Source organism: Tupaia chinensis, unplaced genomic scaffold (assembly GCF_000334495.1).
Source record: "Tupaia chinensis unplaced genomic scaffold, TupChi_1.0 Scaffold150006_1, whole genome shotgun sequence".
NCBI classification, from domain to species: domain Eukaryota; kingdom Metazoa; phylum Chordata; class Mammalia; order Scandentia; family Tupaiidae; genus Tupaia; species Tupaia belangeri.
The window spans coordinates 4,593,678-4,604,771 of NW_006209847.1; the positions used below are offsets into that span (position 1 = coordinate 4,593,678).

Here is an 11,094-nt window from a genome sequence, read left to right on the forward strand (position 1 = left end):
GGCAGTGCTGGCTGCTACGCAGAAGCAGCTTCCCGTCACCGTGACTGAGACGTAAGGCCCTGAGCTGGGGGTGAGGGGCAGCTGGGTGCCGACGACCGGCTGATGGTCACCGTGACCGAGGAAATTCGTACAATCGGAGAGTGAAACATACTGTACGGAACAGGGCTGGGATGTTTCTTGGTCCTCGCACCCAAGTTCTCTGGGGCCTGGAGCCATCCCCCAAGGGGTGGGAGATGCACACATCCTTGCTTTGTGGAACTGTGGGAGTGGGGGCGAGGGGATGGGGAACTAGTTTTGGCTTTTCTGCTCCCCTTCCAGGTTCTCAGTGAAATTCAAGGAGGGCACCGTTGCTGTCAAGGTCATCCAGGGCCCAGGGGGTGGTGGGGATAGCAAGCTAAGCTGCAAGAAGAAGGGGAGCAGTTGTCTGGAGGTGACTGTGCAGTGAGGAGGCGGGGCCAAGCCAGAGATGGCAGCTTTTTCCTCCCGGATCAGTGGACCAGCGCTAACTCCCTCTCTGCCCACCTCTGTGGGAGGATGTCCCGCCTCACCCTCTGATCGTAGGATGGCATTTGGAGACAGAAGAACCCTCGAAGAGGACTTTCTTCTTTCAAACCTTGCCAGTCCTCTCCACCAAGCCTAGCTTCGTCCCCCCTCAGCCTCTTTGCCTACTAATAAAACACGTAACTTCTAAAGGGCTTGGTCAGCGTGGATGCATCCCTGCTCCCCCATTTTGCACCCAGTTGTACTTGGACATCCCTTGCCCTCTGTCCTTCCCCTCCCTCGGGCTCCCTGGAGCCAGTCAGCGCAGATAACAAGAGAGGAGAAGAAGGGAAATTGTCTTGGGCTCCTCCACCGGCTGAGCTCTGGCAGGGTTTGGAGAGACTGGGGTGGGGGCAGGGGAGACAGGGATGGGGCTCAGGTCGCAGGTGGCCACTGGGCTGTTTCATTAAGTGTGTCCTTGGAGGGATGAAGCAAGATTCCTGTCTTGGTGGAAACTGGGATCTTCGGGAGATTGAGCCTGAAAAGGCTCAAGGCTAGAGGGCTTATGCAAGCTGGGGAATGCAGGGTCCTCTGCATCTCAGAGCTCCATGCCACCCCCGCCCCCGGCTCAGCACTGGGTATGTCACACCTGCCTCCCTGGCACCCCTTCCTTTCCATACACCAGAGCTGCCAAGCTGCTGCTAACAGATCTCTTTCTAATCACTGTCCCACAGCTGGGGCCTGCAGCTGGTGACGGAAAGGGGGAGGCTTCCCCACCCATCCTCTCCCATCCGTGTGACTCGACCCCTTTACTCTTGTCTTCATTTATTTCTCTGTGTAAGTGTCATGATCTTTCTGTCTCCAGCCGTCTGACATCATCTTGTCGTCCTGGTTTCTGTGGGCACGGACTACTATTAATACGCAATATTTTGTATAGTGCTTTCCATACTTTTCCACTCGCCTTCATCTCTGTTCCCTCCTAGACGGTCTTGTCTCAGCCCAGCGCCATCCTGGTCTCTACCTCTGGGGAACAAGGAGCTCACACATTCGCAGTGTAATCTAGGTCTGTGGTCGGAAGGCGCTGACGAGGAAAGGGCTGCCTTTGCTTCTGTCTCTGGATGTCTCTTCCTCCTCTCATGATCTCTGCCTTCCTGCCTCTTCCCTGTCTCTGCTGAGCTCACGGTGCAGGAGGCTGGGGTCTCCCTCCACCTGGCTTCCATCGGTAGGCAGCTCACGGCCCCAGGTAATCATGCTGGTGGGGAGACCTGATTAACTTCTCAGCGCTGCCTGCAGATTAATCTCGCTCTCTGAGCACAAGCCCCGTGCTCTGGCAGGCCCTGCTCTCAGCTGGGATGGGATCCAGGGAGGCAGCTGTCCCCAGGCAGGTGAGGGGCTAGAACCTGTCTTGAGGTAGAGGGGCTGAATGCAGAGCAGGGGTGGCTCAGGCTCTGGCCAGCCTCCGCCCAGCCCCAGCAGCGACCCCCATCCTTGACTTCTCAGAATCAGGCCGAGAAGATCCTGTCTGGTCGAGAGGGGGTGGTGACCCGAGCCTGATCGCCCCCGCTCTCCGCCTCATCTCCTGCTCCCAGGGCCCAAATTGCCGTCACTTTCCCAGTGAAGTGTCTGGTCATTTTCAGAAGCAATTTCAGGAGAATATGCAGCTGCTGCTCTCTGTCCTGCTTTTTCTTTCCTGAGGCTGAAGGCACTGTCAGCTCCCCGGCTGGAGGATGGTAGGAGGGGGATGACTGAGGCCCCTGGCCTCTCTCCTATCCTCCGGCACCGGCACCGTCATGTGGCTGGATGCAGTTCACAGAAGGGTGGGGGCTCCTCTTGTCCTTCCCCTTCCACCCCTCCCTCCCTCCTCCTTCTTCCTGTTTCTGCGGCTTGGCTCCTCTCCTCTGGAGCCCAGGTGTGTGTGTTTTCACCCTCCGAATTCCTCCGGGGCTCAGTTTCCCACCTTTCTGGACGGGCTCCATCACTATGGGAGAAGCTGGAGTGGTGCTGCCATTCCTGCCCTCCCCGCCTCTGTCCCCCTCTCCCAGCGCTCTCTGAGTCTAGGTTTTTGCAGCTCTGAGGAGCATCAGCCATTCTCCAGCCCCCGAGAGGAGCCATTGTAGCACCTCACAGCTTAACCCAGTTCCTGCTCGTACCTCCTGGCTCAGTCCTTCCTTCCCAGGCTCCGAGGGATTCTTGGTCCGTTCCCTGTGGGTCGTCTCCAGCTGTCTTCCAGCTGCGTGATGTGGCAGGATGCAGAAGCTGCATCGTTCATTCCTTTCTGGTATTTCCACCCAGTGTCACATGTGACCCCAGCCTTGACCTTCCCCCCACCAGCACCCCTCCAGGATGGCGAGAGAGCCCAAGAGCTGTGCACGTGGGGGACATATCCAGGTCATCTGTGTGCACAGGCATGTGCTGCATCTGCCTTCGCCTCTAGCTCCTAGAAAAGGGTGGGGGGTCAAGGGGAAGGAGGTGCTAGGGTCCCTGGACTCCAAGTACCCTGCTTATCTAGGTAGGTGACAGCATCTGGGTCGTGGCTCAAATCAAGAGTAGGTGTTCACAGAAAAAGCACCTAGGAACTCTAGAGCCGCACCACCCACTTCACATGCCATTTGCACATGATTTGCAGGTAAAAACCCTCCCATGCTTCCCTCCTTTATCACCCTTCTAACTGAGTTCATCAAGAAATCTTTCAAGTCTTTGCTAATCCCAGAGATCAAGGGGTGATCGCTTCTCCCTGCCTTCCCCTTGCTCCCCCCATCCCTGGCCCCTGCCATCCTCTGTGAGATGCTGTATCATCAAAGGACATTATTCATGGTGGACCTTTGCCGAAGCCCTGCTTCCCTGGTGTCAGGGCTTGGGGGCAGGGATGGATGGGTGGTGGGGGAGGGGTGTTGCGGAGATGGGACCCAGGAGGCTTTTGGTCCCCAGCTCTTGCTCTAACCCATCCTCCTCCTGCACACCCCAGCTCCTTCCAACCATCCTAGCTCGGGCCTCGGTTTCCAGAGTGGTTGGGGGAGGAGGCGAGGAGGAGGGAGACAGCTAGGTCCAATTAGAAACAGCACCCGAGCGTCTCAAAGGACTTAGCCAGCCATGCCACTTGCATGTAAACAGCCTCCCACTTCTCCTCATCCCACTCATTGCTCCCCACCCTGGGTCCTGGCCCATGTTCTTGCCCACATAGCCTGCACTGAGCTGGGTAATACGTTTTTAATGAGGCCCTATTAGCCTCTCACATAATAAAGGGACCTTGGGATCCAGCTGCTGCTCTTGCTCTGGGGTGAACGCCCGGCCCTGTGCAGCCAGGGTGACTTCCCTCAGAATGGCCCGAGTCCCAGGGTGGGCAGGGTGAGGGGACAAACATTACAGCACCAGAAGCACTTGAGAGGCTCCATGGAAGGCTCAGGATTGGGTCAAGAGATAAGCTTCACTCTGGGAACCAGCAGATGGCAAAATGGTTACGTCCGTCGACTCTCATGTAGTCGACTGTGGTTCAAGTCCCAGACCTGGTGGCTTAAAACTCATGCCAGGTGTGTGTGCATGTGTGCGTGTGTGCATGCCCAAAATCCTGAGAAGAGAACGGAGGAGAATGGATTGTGGTGTGGCCACCCCCCAGGGGGAGGGGTGATTTCGCACTTTCTGTCTCTCTTTCTCTCCAGCAAGTGCATGTGCCCTCTAGTAAAAATATCTCTAAAAAGAAAGAGAAGCTTCACTCTGGCTTCTCTTCATTTTATAAATAAAGTTTTTATTGAGCACCTAGTTTATGCCAAACACCCTCAAGCAAGGAGTAGAATAACAGACAAAAGAGACAGATATTCTTGCCCTTACTTTCTGGTGGGAGGGGTGTGATAAAGAGATAGTAAGGGGAACCAGCAGTTAGCGTAATGGCTATGTCGCTGGACTCCCACGTAGTCGACTGCGGTTCGTGTCCCGGACCCAGTGGCTAAAAACTCACGCCGGGCGCGTGTGCGTGCGTGCCCAAGATCCTGAGAGGAGAATGGAGGAGAATGGATTGAGGTGTGACCATCCCCCCTGGGGGGTGATTTCTCGCTTTCTGTCTCTCTATCTCTCTCTGTCTAGCGAGCACACGCACCCTATAGCGAAAACCTCAAAAAAAAAAAAAAAAAGAGACCTTAAATGAAAACTTAGCATGTTGAATGTGATAAATGCATGCAGAGGAGAAACAGGAGGAGTATAGATGTAGTATTGGGGTAATAGTAATTTTTTTAGAAATTTTATTATTAGTTTTTAATCTGACTAGAGAGAGAGGCAAAGTGAGAAAGCAAGTCACCAGGTCCAGGACTCGAACCATGGCCAGCCATGTGGGAGACCAGTGCCTCAACCACCATGCCACCTGCTGGCCCCAGATAGTCATTTTAAATAGGGTGACCGGGGGGAAGTTCCATTGCGCAGGAATATTTGCAGTAAATATGAGATAGAGGTAGGTTCTCTTCCAGTGCCAAAATGTAGATGAATAGGTTCCGAATCTCCCAATCTCCTGGGAGAATTAACTGTTCCCTCACAGGTCAAAGTTCGCATCAGTACAGAAATAAGAATGGAGATTCAGAGTGCAAAAAACCCGTGATCTGTAGCTGTTCTCCACTGACTAGTAGCTGTATATACCTGGAACAAGTGACTGAACCGTCCAGGCTTCAGTTTGCTCATCTGAAAAATCAGAATATTTCCTACTCACGTGGTGGTGGTGATGAAAATCAGATGGATTGCTCCACACCAGCACACCTGGCAAACATTATATTTTTAGGTTTTTGGCTACAGGGCATGTGCAGTCTCCGGAGAGAGAGGGAAAGTGATAAATCACCCCTTCCCAAGGGGATGGCCACTCAGCAGTCCCTTCTCCATTCTTCTCTCCAGATTTTGGGCATGCATGCACACATATCTAGTGTGATTTTCAAGCCACCAGGTCCAGGACTCAAACTGCAGTCAACCACGTGGGAGTCCAGTGGCTTAACCACCATGCTACTTGCCAGCCCCACACCTGGCAAACTTTTAACTTCTGTACCTGAAGCCAGCTTTTGCTTTGTCTCTTCCTTTCTCTCTTTGGGTCTTGGCTCTGATGCCAACTCTGAGACTTACTGACTCTCCCCTGGGGCTCTCTCCCTTGAGTGAGAGATGAGAGATTCACCCCTACAACTGTGTAGGGTGAATGGGAGGCTTGAAAGGTCAGAGGAGAAGATGCCTGAGCTGTAGGAGATAGAGTGAAAAAAAATTACTATGAGGAAAAAGGGAAGCAATTAAAATATTACAGGTGTGGTGGCATGCACCCCAAAGCATTGTTACTGGAGGCGGGAGGATCTCTGCATTGAGACCAGTTCACTCACCGAGTTGGTCCTGCAGCCTGGTGGTTAAGGGAACTGGATCTCACATGGCTGACTGTGGTTGGAATTATGGCCAGCCCAGCAACTTGAAAAACATTGCCAGGTACCTGTGCATACCCCAAATCCCATCAGGATGGAGAAATGGAGCAGGGATGGAGCGTGACCACAGCCCTACTGGGGGTGGTTTTCTCTTTCTCTCTCTCCCTCTGTCTCTGTTTCTCTGTCTCTGGTGATCACACATGCCTTCTGGCAATTAAAAAAAAAGATGAGGCAGGGATGTGGTGGTTAAAGATACTAGACTCCCACATGGTCAACTGCAGTTTGAGTCCCAGGCCTGGCAGCTTGCTTTCTCACTTTCTCTCTCTCTTTCTCTCTCTCTCCCTCTGTCTCTCTCTGTGTGTATCTCTCTGATTATATTAAAAATAAATAAATAGGAACCAGCAGTTGGCGTAATGGCTATGTCGCTGGACTCCCATGTAGCTGACCACGGTTCGAGTTCTAGACCCCGTGGCTTAAATGCTGGGCACGTGTGCGTGCCCAAGATCCTGAGAGGAGAGTGGAGGAGAAGGGATTGTGGCGTGGCCATCCTCTCTGGGGGGTGCTTTCTCACTTTCTGTCTCTCTGTCTCTCTCTGTCTTTCTGGCGAGCGCACATGCCCTATGGCAAAAACCTCTCCAAAATAAATAAATACATAAAGTTAAATACAATAATTGTTTTTAAAAAAAGATATCAGGGCCAGCAGGTGGCATGATGGTTATCATGCTGGACTCCCACATGGCTGACAGTGGTTCAAGTCCTGGACCTAGTGGTTTACTTCCTCACTTTCCCTCGGATTCTCTCTTTCTTTCTCTCTGGTGAGTGCACCTGTCCCTCTCTCTTTCTCTCTGGTGAGTGCACCTGTCCTATAGCAAATTAAAATAATAATAATAATAACAAAATATCAGTGATGGGGTATGGACGGGGTAGTGGTAGGAGACTGGTTTAGCCTTCCTTTCTGTTCCTCTTCTCTGAGATTGTGGCAGGAGAGTTAGAAGTTAGAGCTCTAGAAGGATGTAACTAAGTCAGGCTGATTCAGGAGCAAGTAGGGGTGGGATGGGGAGTGGGGAGAGAGGCATTAGCACCAGTGAGGTGGTAGAGGGAGGCAGAGCTGGAGGTTTCTGCATTCAGCAGTGGAGGGCAACAGGGGGAGGGGAACTACAGGGGAAGCCAGGGTCACAGGGACTGAGTTCTGTTGCTGGCAGGGACAGAAAGGCACCTGCCTGAAATGGCTCTTAGCCCGGCAGTCAAGCTCGAAGGGCTAAGGGTCCAGGAGCTGTGCTGGACAAGGAGAAGAGGCCCAGGGCCCACACCTATTGAGCTAGGCCCAGTGTGAAAATCTGGTGACAAACCACGCACACCATTCCTTGGAGTGCCCAGCTCAGGTGCTGTAGGAAAGTGGGCTGCCGGAGGACAGCTCACTGCTCGGTCTGTGGGGGGTGTGAGTGTGTCTGAAAGTGAGGCTGCTGTAGTCTGCATCCTCCTTCCCCCCACCAGTCTCTCCCCTCCCCTCCAGCCACCCTGGGATTGGTGACTCTCAGCCCCTCCTCTCTGCTCCCCCAGACCCTCCCAGAACCTATATTAGGGAGCTGGGGCTGAGTTCCTGCACTTCCCCAGAGCCCCTCCACTCGGGTTTTCTCCTTGCAGCAGTACCAGAGTGTGTGGGGGAGCAGGCAGTGCTCCCAGCCAGCTCCCTGGTTCTGCCAGACCATCCAGCCCCGGCTTGGAGCTGCTCCACAGGTAGGCACGAGCGAGTGGGAGAATGCTGGATGGACTGGAGCTGGCATCAAGAGACAGAGACCAGAGTCAGGAGGGAATACATGAGCAGGCAGCTTTCCATAGGGGAGCAGGCAGGCAGAAAGCACCTGGAGGGGCGACAGCTGGTTAATGTTTGGAGTTTGGGGGTGCAGACTGATTCTTCCAAACCTGTAAGTTTTTGCCCAAGTCTTGGGGTTCTTAGTGCCAGAAAACAGCATCCAGAGTGCCTCCTCATGCTAAGGAAACAGACCAGAGCACATCCTATAAGTCGATCGTCACTGGGAGCTGGAGCACCCTGGTGCCACTGCACCTTTGTTCGTTGCCCGGAACATGCCCCTGGGAGATGTCTGGTGGGAGCAGGGAGCCGGAGCTGAGGGCTGAAGCCCCTGCTCTGAGCTATTTTCCACTCTCTCTCTGGACTTGGTCATGGCTGGGGGAGTTGGGGACTGGGGAAGCCAGAGTCAAGCCAGCTGCTGGTCATAAATGCCTCCTGCATTTTCACCCGTGTTGTACCCTCCACTCCCTCCCTTCCCCGGGCCTGCCCCTTTACCTGCCCAGGCACCATGAGGAGCACCCTGCTGTTTGCAGCCGTCCTGGCCCTCAGCCTGACTCAGAGCTTTGGGGCTGTCTGTGAGGAGTCAGAGGAGCAGGTGGTGCCCAGCGGAGGCCACAGCAAGGTAGGACACGCCCTGGCAGAGTACTGGGAACGTCACGAGAACCTGCGGCTCTGCCCGTCTGGACAGCTGTAGGGAGGACATTGGGGCGGTGGCAGTGGGGGTTAAACATTCTCCATCAGAGGGCATTTTTTCTCCCTTCAGATTTTTCTGCTTTTCTGGTCCTCTCATGTTCCCACCATCTCAGGTTAACTCTGCGTCTCTGTCTCTGCGTGTCTTCAGCACCCTCTACATAAGACGTGCCCTACACGTAAATATTCTGTTTGGCTGGCTGATAAGACGGTGATCTGGTGATCGGAGAGTACTGGGGGCGAGTCAGGGAGGGCTAAGGCTGTCTCTGGTATGTCTCAGGTTCTGTCCCTGTTCTGCGTCAGGTCTCCTCTACACCCTAGATGGTATAAAACATTCAGAATTTCCCTTCCAAAGGGCCATTTGTATGCTACTTTACCTATCAGTTATGCGTACTATTCTATTTTCAAAATGCGAATAAGTTCTTATGTTCTCTGCTCATCCACCCCCAGTAACCTCAGGTGCTTCTTTTTCTTTTTTTTTTTAAAGAATTATTTTATCTAATTTTATTCATCATCATCATCATCATCATCATCATCATTATTTTTAATTTGACTAGAGAGAGACAGAGATAGAGAGAGGGAAAGTGAGAAAGCAAGTCACCAGATTCAGGATTTGAACTGAAGTTGGCCCGGTGGGAATCCAGCACCATGCAACCTGCTGCCCTCCCCCTTTTTTAAAGAATTATTTTATCTAATTTTAAGTAACCTAGGTGCTTCTAAGATCCCAGCTCCTTCCCTCCTTTCCTCTCCCTTGCCTGCCTTTGTCCTATTCTCTGCTTAGTCAGGATAAGAAAACAGAAAGCCCAGGCGGAGTCCACAGTTCAAAAGTTCTCTAAGAAGAATAGGAATTGTCAGGGTAGGGGTACAGGGAGATGGGAGAGCAGGAAGTGGGGAGAGAGCCGGGAAGAAATCTTTTCAAGGTTTTGAAATGACAGCAATTATGTTGGTACCAATGCTTTCAAAATGATGGTAGGTGGGACTTGTTACGAATTCAGCGTGTGAAGTCAAATGGCCTCTCTAGCTCAGATCTGTTTAGCATCTCATTACAAGAGGTGGGCAGAGTATTCTAACTGTTTCAGAAAAGTGGCTGCCTGGGAAGCCGGTCGCTGGGCTGAGAGAGAGGTCACCAGCCAGCCTTGTAGGTGGCAGCAGATCCCCAGATCCCCCCCAATAAAACCAGAGCCCATTCAGAAAACACCCCGGGAGTGTTGAAAAGGAGCCAGACTGTGTTTGGAGCCAGAGTTCCAGCCTGAAACGATTAGAACCCCTGAGCTTCTTTGAGACAAATTTGCTCCAGGACCTCGGGCAATCAGATGTGCTCGAGGTTTCTACGTCAATGAAAGACGGATTGTGCTCCTACCCCCGTCCCCCGAGGGTCTGTGAGGATGAGGAAAGTTGGGGCAGGAAGAGGGTGAACACACCTGTGCTTGGGCCACCAGGAGGGAGTACGTGTGTGCATAGCAGCCTGAGAAACTGGGCTCTGGGGAGAGAAGCACTGCCTGGATTGAAGGTGAGACTCTTCCAACGCTGTCATTGTCATCATCGTCTCTGCAGCTGCAACAATGGGGGTGGGGGTGCCCATCACCCTGCTGTGCCCATGTGGCTGAAAACAACCACAGGGACAGCTGAGGGTATAAGACGGGGCAGCATTCTGGGTGTGTCTCCTTCCTAAATTCTACATCCAGGGCAGACAGGAGAAGAAAGAAACCAGAGGCCAAAAGCCATGGAGATAGATAGATAGATAGATAGATAGATAGAGAGAGAGAGAGAGAGAGAGAACAGGGAAAGAAACATCCTCAGACAGTGGAGGGGGCCAATCTCAGGCTTGTAGGAGCGCCCCAGCTGCCGATTACTACCCTCCCAGGACTGGCTTCTGTCTGTGACTCGGTCATGGAGCACAGCCCAGAGGACACCTGCTCTGCCTGATGGGCCTTTCTGGGAGTAGGGGGATTCATGGCTCATGCAATGGGACAGACACATCCTTGGGAAAATTGGTTTGTGATGTGCCAGGAAGAAAAGAACCTGTGGCCTTCTCACTGAGAGGTGGCAGAAGTTGGGACGGGTCCCTAGGGATAGTCCTCTGTGAGCTTGGGACATAGTGTGATCACCTGTCCCAGCTGAGCACCAAAAGTTCCATATCCAGAAAGACCTTAGTCCCAGGCAGACCAGGACAGCTGGCCAGCCTACGTGGATGTTTGACGCAGTGCCTTCACCCGGGCTTCTAAAACCTCACAGTGCATCTGAATCCTAGGGGCTGGTGAGACAAGTTGTCTCAGTGACCCTGGGAGGGGACCAAGAGTCTGCATTTCTAACAAGCTCCCCAGCTGTGCTGGTGTAGCTGCGGGTCCACAGGCCACACTTGGAGCACCCACTGCTCTTCCAGTGTTAACAAGAGGAAATCCTGAAGGAAACAGGATGTCAGGTTCATCTGTGATGGGCTCAGAAAGAGGCTGTTTCTTGAGGAAAAAGAGTGAGAGGATTGGGGTGTGAGCCTTCTGCCTCAGCCCTCTTTGTTTTTCTCCCCTAGAAGGACCGGGATCTCTACCAGCTGCCCCCGTCCCTGCTGCGGAGACTCCATGACAGCCGCTCAGTCTCTCTGGAGGGATTGCTCAAAGCGCTGAGCAAGGCTAGCATAGGTAGGCAGCGGCCCTGGGGAGGAGTGGGGGCAGGATGCTGAAGATAAGAGAGACCTGGGAGACCCTCTAGGTGCAAGGGAGAGGGGGATGGCTTAGAGAACCTGCC

General features: G+C 53.2%; 2 protein-coding genes across 2 annotated transcripts in view; both read left to right on the forward strand.

Moving 5' to 3' along the window:
- Nucleotides 1–645, forward strand: part of MYO1A (myosin IA) — a 23,994-nt gene extending 23,349 nt beyond the window's left edge. The window contains exons 29-30 of the mRNA XM_027769640.1: nt 6–51; nt 319–645. Of these exons, the coding sequence (XP_027625441.1) occupies nt 6–51; nt 319–445 (173 nt within the window). The 3' untranslated portion in view covers nt 446–645. The remainder of the gene's footprint in view (nt 1–5; nt 52–318) is intronic.
- Nucleotides 646–7,494: 6,849 nt separating this feature from the next.
- The window catches only part of TAC3 (tachykinin precursor 3), a 7,656-nt gene continuing 4,056 nt past the window's right edge, over nt 7,495–11,094 (forward strand). Inside the window, exons 1-3 of the mRNA XM_006171909.1 lie at nt 7,495–7,589; nt 8,166–8,284; nt 10,880–10,988. Of these exons, the coding sequence (XP_006171971.1) occupies nt 8,171–8,284; nt 10,880–10,988 (223 nt within the window). The 5' untranslated portion in view covers nt 7,495–7,589; nt 8,166–8,170. The remainder of the gene's footprint in view (nt 7,590–8,165; nt 8,285–10,879; nt 10,989–11,094) is intronic.